General features: G+C 55.6%; 2 protein-coding genes across 2 annotated transcripts in view; both read right to left on the bottom strand.

The window, feature by feature from the left end:
• Positions 1 to 1511: 1511 nt before the first annotated feature.
• Positions 1512 to 2330, bottom strand: HOXD1 (homeobox D1). Its single transcript, XM_086751530.1, has 2 exons — positions 1895 to 2330; positions 1512 to 1783 (listed from the first exon to the last, which is right to left on the bottom strand). The coding sequence occupies exons 1-2, from the start codon at positions 2328 to 2330 to the stop codon at positions 1512 to 1514; spliced, it is 708 nt and encodes a 235-aa protein (XP_086607656.1).
• A 6475-nt stretch (positions 2331 to 8805) lies between these two features.
• Positions 8806 to 18356, bottom strand: part of HOXD3 (homeobox D3) — a 30838-nt gene continuing 21287 nt past the window's right edge. Inside the window, exons 2-4 of the mRNA XM_086750800.1 lie at positions 16081 to 16164; positions 12306 to 12845; positions 8806 to 11870 (exon numbers count right to left, since the gene is read on the bottom strand). Coding sequence (XP_086606926.1) covers positions 11107 to 11870; positions 12306 to 12801 — 1260 coding nt within the window. The 5' untranslated portion in view covers positions 12802 to 12845; positions 16081 to 16164 and the 3' untranslated portion in view covers positions 8806 to 11106. The remainder of the gene's footprint in view (positions 11871 to 12305; positions 12846 to 16080; positions 16165 to 18356) is intronic.

Genomic DNA, 18356 nt, shown 5'->3' with positions numbered 1-18356 from the left:
TCCAGCAAAAACCAGCAGCTGCTGGTGTCTGGGGCTGACTTCCAGTCAGGGACCCAGTGTTCACAAGGTCCCCTGAGATCCATCTGCCCTTGTGCTATGATTTGTTCTTCACCCCAAAATCCAGTACCCAGGTGAAATCCAGAGCAAAGGGAAAGTTGTCCAAAATAGTTTTGTGCCATCAATAAATAAGACTACATTCCTGTAAATCCAGAAGTCCTCACTCTCTGCATTGCTGTTATGCTTTCCTAGTCACATGCCAGATGCAGGAAGAGAGCTCCTTTGTCCCCTTTGATACTGTTATTTTACCTCCAGGAAAGATGAAATCGGGAGAAGTGAGGTTCACTGGTGAATTTTGCACTTGTGTGAGGTAATCAGTCATTGTCACTCATTCTGAACAAGTACTCCAAGTAAAAGACCCAGGAATCTTCTTGGTCTTTTGCTGTCAGAAGTCTGTGGCCAAACCCAAACGTCCTTCTGCACTTCAACAGCTCTTGAGGTTTTGCACATGGTAAGATTTGTTGAAAAGTGATATATTACGATGCATTTCTTTAACCATAAGGTACGATGAAGCCTGGGAGAGCTGGACGATCTGAGAGTCTGGCCCTAGACGCTGTAGGAGGATTCATGTTGTCCTGTCCTTACCCAGGTACACACAAGAGGCGCTGGGAGCCAGCAGACCGGGTGCTACCCTGTCCCGGGCAGCCCCCAGCCCTGCAAATCTGTGCTCTGCAAGGAAAATCCCAGCACCCTCACAGTTTCAGTGGGAGGGAGCCTTTCTCCTAAGACTTCATTTCTTTTAAAACCTTCCCGCATGGTTACTAAATAGATTTGGGACTAAATCAGCCACATCAGGAAAAGGAACTGGAACTAATAAGGAATAAATACAAGCATTAAATAGCCTCTTCTTTTGCAGCAATGTTGCGAAGGGTAGGGCAGAAGACAAGGGCACTTTTTTTCCAAAGGGGATCATGGGCGCATATTGGTAGCGGTGAGCCATCCCTGCCCCTTCCCGTGAGAGGAAGTTTTCCTTGCTCCCCTCTGCTCTGCCTTCTGGGGGTTTCTCCCCATCTCCTGCATGACCTCTGCCCCCCTCCCAACGGCCTCGAGCAGACACCAACCCTCTCGTTACCCCGTCAATCTATCTTTTTAAATATAAAAGGAAGAAGGGGTCGGGAGCTGGGGGTAGCCCCCGCCTTGCACCCACGGCCCCGCAGATCTCGGGGGGCTGGCAGAGCCCCTCTCCCCGGAGAAGCGGCAGTCCCGTCAGCTCCCAGCCGCGCCAGCGCGCTGCCTCGGCCCAGCCCCAAACTGAGCTGCAGCAGCTTTCCCTGAATCCTCAGAAATAAAACTGCAAATAAGTTGCAATAGGGAAAAAAAAAAAAAAAAAAAAACAAGCGGAGGTACATCGCCGCTGTCCCACGTGAAACGAAACCCGGGTGCCCCGCCGGCGGCAGCTTCCAGCCCAGCCCCGACGTCGCCGGTAGGCTCCTCCGTGGGGGGCGGCGGGGGCCTCATGCGGGGCGGCCCGGGGCACCCGTGGGCGCGGCGGCGGGGACGGCCAGCGCCTCCCGCTCCCGCTTCTTCTGCTTCATGCGACGGTTCTGGAACCAGACCTTCACCTGGGCGTCGCGGAGGCGCAGGGAGCGGGCCACCTCGAGGCGGCGGGCCCGCGACAGGTACCGGCTGAAGTGGAACTCCTTCTCCAGCTCCGTCAGCTGCCGGGTGCTGAAGCTGGTGCGTGCGGGGCAGGCGGGAGCTTCCCCCCCGCAGGGCGCCGCGCCGCCTGCAACGCAGAGAAAAAAAAAAAACACCGCGCTTCAGCGGGGGCGGGGGTCAGGGCAGAGGGGAGCCGGGATGGGAGCAGCCCCCGCCCGCGCCCCGCCGCCCCACTCACTTCTCCCGGGCGGGCTCCGCTTCGCTCGCATCCACTCGAAGGTGCGGGGCGCCGCCGAGGCCGTCGCGGGGGCCGGGGAGCCGGGCGCGGAGGCGGCACCGGGGCAGGACGAGAGGCGCCGCAGCCCCCCGCCGCCCGCGCCGGGGCAGGGGGGGCCGGGCTCCGCCGGCGGCGGGCAGCCGCTCCCGGGGACGATGGACGTGGCGTAGCCCGGCGGCCCGGCTCGGCGGGGCGGCCGGTAGCCGGAGTCCGGTGCTGCGTGGGGAGCGGTCGCGTACCCCACCGGCCCCGCGCAGGCAGGTGCGGGGGGGAGCGCGGCGCTGGCCGCGGTGCCCAGCGCCAGGAGGGCGCCGTCCACCCCCCGAGTGTAGGGGGGCTGCGGGGCTCCACGGCACAGCGCCGGCGGGAGGGCGAGGGGGAAGTACCCCAGGTCCATAACCCGCAAAGCAGCACCACTCCCCACACCTGACCCGCGCCCCGCCAGGGCAATATTGCCCTAATATAGGGCCGGGAGCGGGGCGGCACGTCCCGCCCCCAGGCCAATGGGAGCCTGGCGAGGGGGAGCCCGCACCGAGGGTCCCGGGCGCGGCCGGCTCCCCTGCCCACGCTCGGCTGCCCTGGGCTGGCGCGGAGCTGCGGGTGGGCCGTCTCCCCGAGCCTTCCCGGGACACCCCGTCCCAGGACAGGGCCGCTCGGTGCGGACTGGCCGGAGCCGCCCCGCAGCTGGCAGCCGCTCGCCGGGATTTCGGAGGGTGGGTGGGCCGAGCTCCCGTCCCAGGGCACCTCTGGTCCCTCCGCTCGCCCCGCTGCCGGCCAGGCCCCCGGCGGCCCCCACGGGAGCCCATGCAGCCCGAGGGAGCAGCCGGGGGCGCGGCGGGCTGCGCGGGCACCCCCAAGCTGTCCGCACCCGGGAGGGGGGTGCTGCACCTCGCGGCTCTTAACGGCCTCGCTCCGTCACGTAAGTGCTCTGCAGCCTCTCGAAAGTGAATCCCCGGGCTCAGCCCGTTAATGGGCTTTCATTTTTCCCTCGGCGATTTGCCGTTGTTTCCTGAGCATCTGCAGCTGTCGGAGAGTGCAGCAGGTTACACTGCCCGGCCAAACCCTCCAACTCTCTCTTGCTTTTCATCCCCCTGAAATGGCAGGGAACAGGAACAAGCGTGGAGGATCTGACACCTGACTCCAAAAGTGATTGTCTTTCCCTAAATGGCTCCAAGTGGCACTTGACCATCCAGTTTGAGCTGCATATGTGCTTGATTTGGATAGTGATGGGTTTCATCCAACTTGTCAACTGACAACCACATGTCAGTGAAGGTCAGAAGAGCAAAAGGGTGTGCTGGGCAGAGCATGCGTGGGCTTTGGTGACCTGGGACTGGACAGACAAGGAGCACGAAGAAAGGGCTACATCATGCCGCTTCGAATTAGACATGTAACCTTCTGAGTCTTAGGAGGTGGATGTGGACTGACCTGGGAAATGCGAGGATGGTAGCTTATAAAAAAAAATATTTTATTTCTGAATAAAAGCATGAAATTGAAATGCCTTCATCCATCATGGAGTACCTTCCACTCAACAGCCCAAAGAGCTCTACAAGCTCCTGTCCAAAGGGCTGCTTGCTGTGGTCAGGAAGAGGCCACAAATTTTGCAAGGATCCGACATGGTGCTAACCACCCAAGCACAACCAGGATCCTGAGAGAAGGAGAATCCCACTGGGTCTTTCATGGATTTCAGAGGGGTGGACTGGTGGCAGGGAAGAGACACAGGTGGGGAGACACATTTCACTGACTCAGCCTCAACTCTTTCACATAGAGACTTGTGCTCTGTGGCTCAGCCCCAGCTGCCCCACCATTACGCCCAGCTGACGGTTCAGAGCAGGCCTGGTTTTCTTTCCTGCATAGGCCGAGAGGACACATCCCTGGGACAGGCAGACACAAGCCCAGACACAGGAGCACTTCCCTGCACAAGGGCTCTGACCAGTGACGTGGCCTTCTATCATCCCCACTTGCTCCTCAGCCCATCCAGCCCATCCGCTATAAAGCAACAGAGCAAGGCTGGCTATACAGATTACTGCTTTAGCGTAATTAGGACTCGGAGTCTACAGACAGACCAGTTGCTGTAAGGGCAGGGACCTGAAGTTAGGTGTTCTCCAGACACAGTCGTGTTCACTGGTCTGAGCTGTGCTACCCTGCTGCACTAATAATGGGGTATCACCTACATTTCCATTTGCAGAGGATGCAGGTATGAATTAGAACAGTTTAAATCGAATACACCTTGTCAGGAAACCTACATTTTGAGGGAGGGGTTAAAGAGTTAAATTCTGGATGATAAAAACTTGCTCAGCACACCCATGGCAATCAGAGCAGTTTGGAAAATGTCTTCTGACAAAACAGAAGCCTGGGAACACCAGGCTTTCTCTTTACCAGAGAAAGGCTGTCCACACAGGAGAGCACCTGTGCTCTTCAGTCTCCCTTGCTGTAAAAACTCCTGCCCGCAGTGAAGCAAACAGCACTGGCTCTGGGGGAGGGCTGCTGCTTTACGCGAGTCTTCTGTTTGCAGAACACAACTGGTTTAATTACACTTAAAGCTGTGTTTTAAAAGCTAGAAGAGCTGTCCGTGGTCATAGCAACATACGCTCTTTCCATTCACCCAGCTGGATTCTGTCACAAACTTTCTTGTTTGTTACCTGTTTGTTTTTGCAGGACTGATCAAGGATGAGGAAAGCAGAAATCGGTGGCTAAACACAGGCAAAGCCTCTCTTGCTGCTCTGGCTTTTGAGGGGGGTGCAATTTTCTATGCTCTTGAATTTCACAGTGCTCAGAAATATCTAAGTCCCAGTGACATGAAGTTGAGCCACTGCAGCTGTCTTTTTGGAAGAGGTCTAATGGGAAAGAGTCCCTGAAAGTCAAAAGAGGAAAAAGAAAAGTGGGTTAAAAAGAAGAGTGTGAGGAACACGATGCTGTCAAAGGCAATTTGAGAATGGCTGGGAGGTTTAGGGACGTCTGTGTGAGCAGGGCAGTGATGGTACAAACAAGGGGAGCTGCTGGGGCAGAAACCTCTGCGAGAACAATGGACCAAACTAGCCCCTGAGCCACCACACTTCTGGAAATGTGTGGGCCACAGCAAAGCCTGAGACAGCCACTGTGAAATTAAGACGTGATGAAGGAACAAGCCCAGCCAAAAAGCCCCAAGCCCTGTTGGGTACAGACCCTTACCAGCGGTGCCCTGGGGAGGCTGCCTGAGCTGCGCCTGTGGTGAAGGCAATGGCAGCCCTGAGCCACAGGGACCACTTTGAGGTTGGGGTGTGTTGCCTTTCTTCTCTGGAGCAAGCCGCCACTCTCTGTGCTTGTCACAATGACTAACACACTGGAGATTCAACAGATCCCTCTCCAGCCCTCATGAAAGTGATGCAGAAGGTCTGGTTCAAGCATGACTTTGTCCTTGCCCCTCTGCTGTCACAACACTTGCCAGCCGGGGTGAGCTGGTTCCCAGCGGTGCACAAGGATGTGCATCCACGGTGTGGAGACAGCCAGGGTGTTGGGTGGGCATCCCACAGAGGGGTGAGCAGCACAGGGGATTTAAGCAGTGGCCCTGTTAACACAAGCAAACCATTAAAGGCCCTTGGGAGGAAAGCTATCAAAGAAGAAGGAGGAGAAGCTCTGGGGAGTTTATTTTGTAAAGTGTGAATAAATCCAGGGATGTACAGAGACCTCAGGGCAAAGAAGGGGAATAGTCCTGCCGCTCGGGGGGAGCCAGGCTCAGCTCCGGCACAAGTACAGCCCTTCCAGGTGGGCAGGGCACTTCATGCTCTTCCTGAGGAAGGTGTGTTTCCTTCTGCCATTGGTATTTCCCTGCTAACCACTGGGGCAGTTTCACCAGGCCTGGGACAGGGACCTCTGCTCTCCCAGTACGTGGGATTAATTACAAAGATCCTCTGCATGAACACAGATAAGAGGAAAGCCTCTCCTGTTTTCTGTAAGGATTTCCTGGGAAGAGTGATTCCACACAGGCCCCTGTGCCATGTAATGCCCCGTTTCCTATCCTGTGGATGTGAATTTAGTAGGAAGGAAAAATTACACGTCGGTAACCAAAAGGTATCAAGGTAAGCCATACTGTGTGCAAAACAGAGATGTCAAAGGGTTTGAAGCCAAGATTTCAGCCTCACCTAGTCCTTCTTGCTCCCAAAGATCCTAAAAGGTCGCCCAGGTTCCTTGGAAGAAAGATCAAGGCTACACACCTCACTCAGCATGGGGTTGTCTACCCTCTCCCAAAACTTCTGCTGTTGCAAGAAAAACTGCACATCAGCAAATAAAGAAAAAATGAACCCAAGTGTTCAAATTGTACATTCAGGAGTATTTTTACCCGGAGGACTTCCATCCTGCCTGGTATATATCCCATGCTAATTTCATTCAGCTTTGTGCTTATGGTCATCGCAACTGAGCCTTGCTAGGGTTCATCCCAGAGGAGTTCAGGGAGCTCTGGGACCCTGGGCTCTAAAGGTGGAGACAAATGCCCACCTCTGCTCCAGAGCAGCATCTGCAGAGGTTTGGGTATGTGCAGACACAGACACCTCGCTCCGTCCCGTTTTGCATCTCAGCCTTTGTGACCAAAGGGGCTCGATCCTGTCCTGCCACATTACTCCATGGCTCTGGGGCTCCAGGACTGCACTGTGTTTTTGTTGGCAGGGGTGTCTGGTCGAGTCCCAGCTGGCTCAGGCCAGAGCAGAAGTAGGAGGAACCGCTGTTGAGTGAAAAGTGCTCATCATGTGATTGATGACCCTTAATAGAGCCAGCCCCCTCCCTCCCCCACCAGCCCCGCTCCCAGCGAGGACCACCGCATACCCACTGCCACTGCCACACAGGAATGGAGAGCCGTTGCCTGTTCAGGGATTAACCTGACGCTCAGTCCCTGGAAAATGACTGTGGCCAACAGAGCTCTGGTCCAGCCCGTCTCATGCCTTTTAAAAGCAGAAATAGCCAGTTCATCAATATATACCATCACGTGGCACCCAGCCAACCACCACAGCCCTAACTGCCCCCACAGCACCAGCCCCTTTGTGCTGCCCGTCTGGCTCCAGCTTTTGTTCCCAAGCAGATCTACGGTGGCCGTGCCGGACGCCTGGGCCTCTCCACTGTGTAGCACGCTGCGCCTTGGCCGGGCTACCATTGTGTGCAGCCGCTGGGCACACACGGCAGGCTGGCACGTAGAAGGATGGCATCGCAACCCGCAGCTCCTTCCCTCCCTCCCCAGCCGACAGCTGTCAGTGAGGCACCCTCCCAGTGGTAGCCCAGCAGCCCCATCCCCTTTACTCTCTTTCTTCCCTTCTGTGCCTGGACCTCTCTGCAAGCTGTTTCATAGGGCTTCCCATGGGGCTGGAGGGGCGCAGAGACCCCAGTGGTGGATCCTGCCTTCATACCTCTTGCCATGGAGCTCCAGTGACCCAGCTGGTCCCCAAGAAAGTCAGGGGGCTTCTAGTTGGTGCTGGTGGGCTCCCTCTTTCTTAGCCAGCCTCCTCCCTGCCTGTCCTTTCCTGCTGGGTGTGCAGCCAGCTGCCTCCTCTTCGTCGCCTGCAGCCCCCGAGTGACCCAGGCATGGTCCCATGGTGGCAGCCACGTGGGGTGCCCCAGAGTCCCTCCCCAGCCTTCCCAGGGACCAGGGCTGGGGGGCTGCAGCCCTCTGCCCAGGGAGCACTTGCTAATGGAGCAGGAGGCATTTGACTTTGCTTTTCCAGCCCCACACAAGTGGCACCTGCAAGACGGTGGCATCCCTGGAAGCCTCTGGTTGTGTCTGCCTAGGTTCCCCTGCCCAGGTGCTGCTCACCAGGTCCTAGACAGAGGGATATGGATGAGACGCCCCTCAAAAGAAAGAAGGTGCAAAGGGGCAGCTCAGCCCTGCGCTGACTGCACCTAGCTAACACAAAGGTCCATCTCCTTTTCGCAGCGGGGAAGCTGCTACAGGCCCATTAAAAGATGGGTTACTGCAAGTGCCAGACCAACAAGTGGAGATCCAAAACCCACTAATCTGAAGAGAACCTGTATGGCCTCCCTGGAGCTCGGTGCACCCCTGATGCCTATCAGCTGGTGCTGTTGGCAGCTCCCCATCCAAATCACCGCTGCAGCACTGCTGGCATTTAGAGGCCCTGTCTCAGTGACCCTGTTATGGGTCTGGAGCAGATGGAGGGAGCAGAGAAGAAGGGAAGGGGTGCTATGGCTCCTATTTGCAAAGAAAGGCGAGGCTGGGAGCACCGAGGGCTGGCCTTGGCTGAGGAGCTGTGTTTTAAATGGGTGACCAGAGTTCAGCACATCAGATGCCGTTGCAAAGGAGCTGAGTTCCTACTGAGTGTGAAAGGGAGTTGTTTATAATTTATGCATTTTAAATGATGGGCCAAGAAAAAGTCTGGCTTGTGCCAAAGTGTCTCTCTCCTCTAGATTGCTGATGCTTGTACAAACATTGTAAAAATGCCAGCGGTCTTGCTAAAGTAGCATTACTTCTAATAATTAGGTTATCATCACGGACTTCTGTCGCATTACAAACGAGACGCCTCTGCCAGAGCCACGGAGAAGAAAGTGAATTTATTTACAAGATTTCCCCTCGCACATGCTCCTCCTCCTCCTCTCCCAGTGGAAACCAAGTCTGTAAAGCGCATCTTTCTGCAATACGAAAATAATTCAGGGCAGTGTGCCTCCGTAACACCGTGTTTGTGGTCAGGGTTCCTCTGAAACCCCCTTCTTCCTCAGATCTGGGAAAGGGCCATCTATAAATGGCCTTTTCTTTCTCAACAGATGTAATGAAGGACTAATAGTGTAAGTCAGAGCAGACACTGTTTGAAGAACAGCCTACAGAGCATGAAGGTGGAAAACACCTGGGAAAAGCACATGGGGTTAGAGCAGGGATGGCCCTGAAGAAATGGTGGTGCCTTGCTGTTTCACAGGCAGAAGCAGGTGATGCGAAATGCATTGTGTTTTCAAGAACACACAAAAAACCTACGTGGACAATTTCAGTCGTGGGTACATTGATTACAGAAAGTTTTGGAAATACACACATATATATATATTTACGGAATATTATAGAAGTATAATTCCCAAGTGGTGTTTAGCTTTGCTTTTTGCATTGTTTGCATGTTTTGTTTACTCCTGGATGGAGCTTCTAAGACACAACTTGTGTGAAAACTTCCACAGAAAACAATTTTAAGGCTCAACATGGTTAAAATATGTCTCCGAACAAAGTAGTTTATTCTGTTCTGTTTTGTTTACAGATCTACAACACATATATCCAAATTTGCTTGGGTAAAAGTGAAATTTAACAAAAGATACACTTCTCAACGTAACACAACATTGTTAAAATCGCACAGAGGGGAAAATAAAACCCTAAGCAATATTTTGAATCGTCACTGTCCAGCCAAACACAAATACCAGGGGGAAAGGAAGAAAGTAGGGAGGAGAAGGAAAAGAAGAAGAAAAGAAAGAAAGAAAACTTGTCTGTGTTGAGCAGAATTGGAGGAGTTAAAATATTTCTCACAATAGGAATGCCAGGTCCTGTCATTAGAGGATGGAGTAGAAGCTACAGTGTTTGTCAAACTGGGAAGTGTCACGGTTTGGGGGGGGATACAGAAGTTCGGATTAATCTTTAACTCGACACTTCTAGAAACAGGTAAGAATAGTCTTCTCGGAGCGACATGTACCCTTAGGAAGAGACTTTAATAACAACGTTTACAAAAGAAGTATCTCTGTAAATCCAGTGAGGGATTCAACACAGCCGTTTTACTACAGAGGAGGAAACACGAGGGTTCAGAACATCGTTCTTTTTTTTTTTTTCTCCTTTTTTTCCTCTCTTTTAATTTTTTTTTTTTTTATTTCTTCCCCGTGTTAGCTGTCCCGTTGGTGGCAGGGAGAGGCGGCAGTGCCGCTCCACCGCGGGCAGAAGGGACCGGACCGTCCTCGCCAGGCTTCCCCTCGGCTGTGTCCATCTGATTGTCAATTTTCTCTCATAGTTTATTTTTATGAAAAACAAGAGCAAAAGCCCGGGCTTCCAAAGATGTCTAAAAAATTGATTTATGGTTAGTATAAAGACAACAGTATAAATAACAAAGGAGGCGGCAGCTGCTGCGCAGATTGCTATGGAGACCCTAATGAAATTAGCACTATCAGAGGGTTTCTAATTTTTTGTTTGCGTTATAAGCTTCTAATTTCTTTCCTATTTCAGATAGCCAGAATGTAATTTAAAAAAAAAAAAGAAAGAAAGAAAAGAGAATAGCCACCGAAATAATAATAATAACAATAATAATAATAATAATAATGTGCGATAGATACCCAGTCAATAAATAAACGTTAACCTCACCGAGGTTTTTGTGTGCCGGAGCCGATCTGCAGCAGGACGGCCAAAGCCCCCTTTGCAGATCGCCTCCTGGGAGCGGCCCCCTCGGCCCAGCCGGGCCAGCGAGGGGCTCGGGAGGGGCCAGCCGCTCAGAAATAAATACTTTAAAAATACTTTCGATAATTTTTTTTTTTCAAAAGTGTAACGGCTCTTTGTGTGATGTCACAGTTTGTTTTACTCTAGTAATGACTTACGTCTTGCTGTCTTAATTAATCCTTACATAAACTACAAACACCAGCCACTGGTACAACTGTTCAAGACTACTCTCTCAACTAGCTCAGACCGAACATACTAAGTAGGTGAAATGCAAAGTCACCACGGACCTGATTCGCTCTCCCAAAGTATCGGTGAAGAAACTCTACGAATACCCACATAAATACATTAAGACGAGGATAAATAATCGGTGATATAAAAAAAAAAAAAAGTTCTCGCTTAAAATAATAAATACGTATCGTTTAGTCCGATGCGATCCATGCGCTACGGAAGAATCCGTAACTAAACTTCTCTGGAACGAGCTCAGGCGCGGGCGAGTCCCCGCCGCTCCCGGCGGGTCCCAAGCACCTCGAAGGGCCGCGCTGCTCACGCCACGGCATCTCTGCGGCTTACCTGCGGGCACGGCGGGCCGGGGGGCCCTCGGGTTGCAGTGCGCTGCCCTGCCACGCTCACCGCAGCTGGAGAAGAAAGGCTGCTGCTGGCGGCCGTGCCCTCGGGGCTGCGGAGAGCGGAGGGAGCTGCTGGGGGAGACACGTCCACTAACACGGTCGGCACTCGGGAGCGCGGCGCGACTGTCCCGCCAGAAAAGTGAGGTAATAGAGAGGGGAGCGGGCCCCGCCGGCCGCCGCCCCCGCTACAGATGCGTGAGCTTGGGGGCCTCCTGCATCCGTCCCTGAGAGGTGTGGTGGGAGGAGAGGTCCGTGTAGGTGGGATGGGGGTCGCACGGTCCGTGGTGGTGGGTGCCGGGGATCTGGGCGGCGCAGCTGTAGTCCACGCTGGCGGAGGAGGGGTGCGGCAGGTGCCCCAGGTTGAACATGGGGCCCGAGGCCGGCATCGAGTCCACGAAGTTGCCCCCGACGTAGACGGGGCTGCCCTGCAGGCCGGCGTTGCCGAAGCTTCCGCCGCTGCCGCCCCCACCGCTCTGCATGGGGTGGGGGTCGTACTCCGCGCCCGCGTAGCGCTTCTGCGGCGGCAGGCAGCTGCTGAGCGGCGCCGTGTAGGCGGCCAGCCCGTACATGTTCTGCTGGGGTTTGGCAAAGGAGGTGGGCGAGGGCGCGTCGTAGCCGAGGCTGCTGACGCTGGGGAGCTGGCTGGAGTACCCGACGTGGTTCGGGCCGCTCAGGGGGGGGCTGCGGTCCGGGGACTGTCCGACGGGGGAGTGCATGATGCCTTTGGCTTTCTGGTCCTTTTTGTACTTCATCCGGCGGTTCTGGAACCAGATCTTGATTTGCCGCTCGGTCAGGTTGAGCAGGTTGGCCATCTCCACCCGGCGCGGCCGGCACAGGTACCGGTTGAAGTGGAACTCCTTCTCCAGCTCCACCAGCTGCGCGCTGGTGTAGGCTGTGCGCACCCGCTTGGAGGCCGGGCCGGGGGGGCTCTTGTCCTCGCAGCTCTCTCCTGCGGGGAACAGGCACGGACAGCCGTTGGTTCCCCCTCCCAGAAAGCCCCCACCGGGTCCTCCGGAGCCCCGCAGCGCCCTCCCGCTCTGACGGCGCCCGGGGAGCGGGCCCAGGGGGCGGCCTCCCACCCGACATATCCCACCCCACCCCCCTCCCGCAGCTGCCTCTCTCTCAAGGGCCCCCGGCAGACCCGCTGTCGGGACCCGTCGGGGCCGCGCCTGCCGCCACTGGGCGGGCGGGGGGAGCAGGGCGGGACCCCCCAGCATGCCCCAGCTGCAGCGCCCGGCGGGGCTGGGAGCGGGGTGGGGGTGGTGGCAGCTGGAGGACTAGAGGACAAGGCGCAGGGTCGGGGGGCTCAGTCTGACTCAGCCTGGTTCCCCGGGCGGGCACTGGGCCAGGACAGGGGGTGGAGGGGGGTAGGATGTCGGGCTACCTGAGGGGGCGCAGGTGCTTTTCTGCTTGGAGTTCTGCCGGGACTCCTTCATCCAGGGGAATATCTGCTTGCTGAGGGTGGCGGTGGCCGAGCCCGAAGAGTTAGGGCCTCCCTTGGCTTTCTTCGGAGGGGGCGCGCTGGGAGGGGGGTTGGGCGGGGAGGAGGGCGGCAGCGCCGGGGGCTGCTGCTCGCCGATACCCGGGGGCTGGCTGCCCCCGGGGCCACCCCCACCCGTCCGCATGCAGCTGCCGCTCAGCTCGCTGCCCTTGTGGGCCGGGCCGCGGCCAGGCGCCGAGCCCTGGACGGAGCAGGCGGAGCCGGGGTACTCGCCGTCCAGGCCGGCCTGGCCATAGGGCTGGTGGGCCGCGCCGTAGGGGTAGGCGTCGGCCTTGCTGTAGGTGTAGCCCCCGAAGAGCCCCGCGTTGTCGTAATACGCAGCTTTCTGCATCCTCCGCTCTGCGATCGCCGAGGCCGGCAGCCCCCGCTCAAATAACATTGACCGCCGCCCTCACGTCGTCGGCCCGGGCCACTCGCAGCCACCTGGGGAGGGGGACAGTGGGGACACAAAAGAGACCTTCAGTGGGGGGGCACTGGCTGGAGGAAGCTGGGTCGGCCCTGGCACCCCCTGCATCCCAGCTCCCCCAGCCTCGGGTGGGCCCAGGGGCAGTGGGCTCCGAGTGGAGGCACCAGGGATAGACCAGGAGACACCAGGGAAGGACCAGGAGACATCAAGGAAGGAGCAGGGGACGTCAAGAAAGGACCAAGGAACATCAGAGAAGAACCAGAGAGCATAAAGAAAGTGCAGGGGACACCAAAGAAGGACCAAGGAACACAAGTGAAGGAGCAGGGGACACCAGAAAAGGAGCAGAGTCACCAGGGAGAGAGTAAGGCACACCGGGGAAGGACCCGGGGACAGCAGGGAAGGAGCCACCCGAAAGCGGTGGTGCTGGAGGGAAGAGGGACACATTGGCCTCCCAGAGGCCCCTTTTTTGAGGCATTTTGGGGAATGTATTTCGGCCGAGAGCCCCGCGGCGCCCCTGGCCCACCCGCCACGCGTGCGCACGGCCGCGCAGGGCTGACATGATGGATTGACCCCGGGCTGCGGCCGGGCAGCGGCAGAAAAAATCCCGTCCCCTTTGTAAACCCGGCCTCCTTCTTCCCCCAGATTCCTCCGGAGTTAAAGTATAACCGGCGCCATTCACTCCCCCCACTTTGCACTATAAAAGAAGTCGCAGGTCAGCTCCCCTATTTTAATTCTGTGATGAATTAAATTCCCTCACCCGACGTTTCTCGTCCCTTTTATTTGTCCCGAGTAGAAAGAACCTGAGACACTGGAGATCATTTTTAGGGGGTTCTCTTCTCTTTCCTGCAAACTCCTGGCGCTCCCCCCTCACCCCCCTGCCTACCCGATCAGGCTGCTCAGACCGAAAGCACACGGGCAGCCCGGCTCCCCTTCGGGCAGGGGGCTGTTATCTTGCCGCACCCCAAACTGCTCTCCACCTCTTGCAAGATGGAAACCCTTCTGCAATTCTGTTGCGACCTTTTAATATTCCCTGTTCTTATTTTTGTTGTCGGAGAGGGGTTTTCTCTGACATTTTTAGTAATTTTGTAAATTAGCACATACTTTGCCTAATAGTATAAGTCTGTAATTCAACGTATCTTAAAAGTTCATTGTATTTCTTTGGAGTTTAAGCCTATTAGCATACCGAAGAAGAGCAGCTAGACATTTTTGAACGGTGTCCGATTATTACCATCCTCCAGCCTTAAGCGATATTACCAGGATACTGCTCTTTCTCCTGCAGCAGTTGGTACCGCCAAGTACCGCCACTCTGCTCCTTCAAATTCACCGGGAGGCACGGCCGTCTAACTCGGAATAACCTCAGCGAGCTGCCGGCCGCGGCCGCTCTCGGCGGTTTATCCCCTGTCACAAACCGCCGGGGTCCTTTTCTTCCCTGAACAAAAGCTCGGGGTGATCTGCGAAGCTGATGGAAATGGGAAAAGAGCTATTTTCCTCTCCTGTAAATTTTTAGTTAAAAAAAAAAAATGTCTATGGAAATGGACGGTGACGATGCAGATGAGTTTTAATACGCTGTGATAATCTTAACGAGTCTTGAAAGTATTTCTGGGCAAAATAACTCTTTCACTCGTTTTCCACTTCTGTCATCCACATTTTTTGGAACAGTCGGGACTGAGGACTTTTGTTAGCACAACACTGCCTTAAGCGCGGGCTTTTATGTGCCTTGTAAAATATAGTTCCCAAAAGAATACGCAGAATCTTAAGAAAGAATATTGCTGTTAAGCTGTTAAAAGCCTTATTTCTTTTCTGAAATACCAACTGCTTGTGAACTCTGCTTGAACCTAAAAAGGAGGCTATGGGCCATAAATCACATGGACAATGCTCAACTGTTTGGTGGCTCATCTTTAGATCTTAAAAAGAGAGCGAAAGAGAGAAAAAGAAAGAGGGAGAGGGCGAGGGAGGGACCTTTCCAGGTTTTGATTTTCCACGAGTGCGAGGCCCGGGGTGATGTTTTTATAGGTAACACCAAAGCAAGGGCTCAACACTTGGTGGTTTGGCCAGAAACAGCCTTCAGGAGGGAAAAAAAAAAAAAAAAAAAAGAAGAAGTGACATCCAAATGGTGAGGCCGAGCCGTGGGAGGTGGGCTCGGAGGCACCGAGGGTAGGAAACCGCAAAGTATCCGTGCCTGTGTTTCAGATTTCCCTTCCTCCTCGCCAGAAAGGCTAGCCTTGCCTGACCTGTTAGGCGTTATGCGCGATAATGGGGCTCTTTGTCCCGCCACGGGTTCCAGCGCTTTTGGAGGTTACCGACCCTCTCAGGGCTCTGCCCGGGAAGAAATCGGGAGCCCACGCGTGTGCATGGAGCGCCGCCGGCCCACGTGGACACCAACCCGGCACTGCAGACCGCTTCCTCCCGACACTTCCATATTAAGCAGCTCTCTACTAAAACTTCCACTACACTTAATTCTGCCGGGGATCAATATCTAATATGATACCGAATAAATAAGAGGCGGTGAGAGCGGCCGGCGGAGCGGTTATTAAAGCAGCCGGAGCTCTCAGGGTGCATATGAATGCACCTGTCACTGCGGTTTGTAACAAAATTTATGACTGCCAGCGCCGTGGCAGTGAGCGCTCCGGCCAGGAATGAAAAGGAAAACACTTCCCAAGCCCCGGCACTTTCAGAAGTGCAAAGCAGCCGGCGCGTAGGAGGGAGCCCGGCAGAGGCATCCCCCGCTCGGCGCGTTTCCCGGCCGCCGGCTCGGGCCAGCCCCGTATATAAGGGAAGGCTGGAACCGCCGCCGGACCCGGCCGCCGCGCCGGGCCGCGGGGAACCCCTGTCCCGTGGACCCTCTGCCCGGGCGGGGGGCGGGCGGCCGGGCACCCACCGCCGGGACTGCGCCTGGGCGAGGCGTGGGGGAGGTCTCGCCTTTTAGGGGCAGCTGAGAGCACCCAGGGGGGCCCGCGGATAGAGGAGCGACGGGGCAGAGGGGCTGGCTCCGGCATGGAGCGGTGGCCGCCGTGGAGCCTCTTAAACCAGCTACGCCCCCCCGCCCCACAACCCGGGGAGCCACCCGTTCCCCCCGGCTGGATCCAGGGCTTGGCTGTTCCTTAGCCAAGGGGCTCGGCTCCCTCTGACTGCGGAGCTTTCCGCGGGACTTTCCGCGGGCTACTGTTTGCTTGGGCGGCGGTAGGGCCCGGGCTTTGCTCCCTGCGCTGGGGCAGCGAGAGACGGGTGGAAAAGGAAATTCATAGAACTCACCACACTTATGTTTTTTCTTGATTTGTGACTTTAACTGTGTGGGGAGGGTCTTCAGATTCCTTTGGATAATCCTTGGGCACGGACCTGCAACAGAAGTGAGAACTCTCAGCGGAAACTGCTTTGTTTTGGACTTTCTTCCTTAGGACTTTGTTAATAAATGCACCTCTCGTCGGCAGCCCCTCACCGTGTCCCTCCGTCTGCGTCGGATCTTTTGCCAGACAAAGGGCAGATGCTTCTCTTCATTTGTTAATAGCGCTTTGAGAAAGGCGGGGAACAAAGAAGCGAGCGAAATACTCCGGCTGCGAGTTGGGCCCGGGCAGGGCGGCCTGCCGCAGCCGCTCCGCCGGGCCCCGCGCACCAGCCGCGGCGCCGCGCCTGCCTCTCCCTGCGCCCAGCCTGGGCCGAGGCGCGGAGAAGGAGTGCACGGGGGGACGGGACGGCCACTGCAGCGAAGCTGCCGTTACCCCCGTCGATCACGGCCACCGCTCCCGCCTCCCGCGCTGACGGCCCGCGGAGCGCTCCGCGGGATCAGAGCTAGGTCGGGTCTCTCCCTTCCTCCCTCCAGCCCCCGGTTCGACAGAGACAAAGATAAGCGAAGAAACCCCAGCGCTGAAAATAAGCCGCAAGTATTTGCGGCTCGAAATGAGCGTTTTGCGTTTGGCTGTGTAACTTGTCAACTCGGGACTTTAAGAACTTAAGAGTGCCAGAGAATCCCCCCCAAAGAAGCCCAGGTCATTATAAAGACGATATCTAGCCACCATAAGCCTTTGAAATGACCTTTGGCTTATATAGCAATAACTCACCACTTAATGAACAACCAACGGAAGCGCCTCCAATATCTCACAACACCAACAGACCTTACAACTTTCCACCAAGTCTTCTCTCTCCCTACCTAAACCCAGTAGGATGCAACGTTCCCCTTCTAAATCGCCTTAATTTATGCTGGCAAACTGGAGTTAGGGAAGTGGAGCTTCATGATTACACATGATGCTCGCTCAGGTCCTCGGCCCAGGCCTGTCCCAGTAATGTCTTATATAATGTATTCACGTGGGCGTACGTCAACTTTAAGCGGGTTTTTTTTTTCTTTTTTTTTTTTTTTTTTTTTAAAGACAGTTCATTAGAAATAGCACTTTACAGGGTGTATGAAGGCAACGTAAGTTGGGTTGCACCTTAGCCCCTGAGCGAAGAGATCACAGTATTGCAAACCGAGTCATTGTTAGCCGCTGTTGATTAACACGGTAAGTTTTCATTTTGTGCCTAATTAATTATCGACTTCTCATTCCTTTCCGAAGCAGCTCCTCAGCCTCACAAGCGACAGCCTTCTTGCTCTAGACAGGCTTTACTTCGCGGGAGCTTGGCGAAACGCCGAGATTTCTGTGGCCACAGAGACAGCCCCGCCACCCCAAGTTTGCGCTGCTGAGAGGGGAGTCTCGGCACGGTGGGGTCATGCTCAGCTCCCAGCACTGCTTCTGCAGAGCCCACCTTGGAGGAAAGGCCACCACAGCTAAACCCCGGGAAATCTTTAGAATTATCCAGGCATGGGCCCAATATAGGTATTATTGAAATTTTAGGTGAAGTTATAAGTGAGTGCTTCCATCGAGCCAAATGAAATGCTGCTTGCAGTAATTGGATTCAGCTGACTAACTTGGCAGGCCAGGAGCTTGGAGGCATACAGCTAAGAAAAATGTTCACTGCCTTTAACGTCTGATCGAGTAGAGTAACACGAAAGAAAAAGTAGAAAAAAAAGATCTACCACCCCAACTTTCTCCCCATCCCCTTGCCTCCCTGTCCCGCGGAGCACCCGGAGCAGCCCTCCACCCGCTCCTGCTCACCAGCGCAAAGCCAGGCTTTACGCGGGGGGTCTCTGGCAAACGCAGCCGAGGGCTCGGCTGGGCTCCGGGCAGGCCACCAGCTGGTGGAAACGGGCGCTCCTGGGAGAACCAAGCTGGTTTGCGGGAAGGAGCAGAGCTGCAAATGGGTGCGCGGCCCCTTCCACCCCCTCAGTCCGCCCAGGGGCACCCGTCTCCCCCCCGCCCCAGGCGCCTTCCCACCGCCTTATTGATCAAACCGCACAAACGCGGGGCGAGAAACTTCTCGGTAGATTAATATCAAACAGCGTGTGTAACTCGAAGGCATGAGCGTACCGGTAAAATCAGGGCTAAAACAACTAGGGGAGGAAAATAGCAGCCACTGAGGAGCACGAGTGCACGGCCAGGGAAGAGGCACGAGAGAGCACTTGGCAGGAATATTTGAGAGACCCTTCTATGTAGGGGTTA

The sequence above is a fragment of the Chlamydotis macqueenii genome, chromosome 6, assembly GCF_036417535.1.
Source record: "Chlamydotis macqueenii isolate bChlMac1 chromosome 6, bChlMac1.mat, whole genome shotgun sequence".
Taxonomy (NCBI): Eukaryota; Metazoa; Chordata; class Aves; order Otidiformes; family Otididae; genus Chlamydotis; species Chlamydotis macqueenii.
The sequence above is the reverse complement of the archived record's forward strand: the minus strand, read 5'-3'. Positions and strand labels throughout refer to the sequence as shown.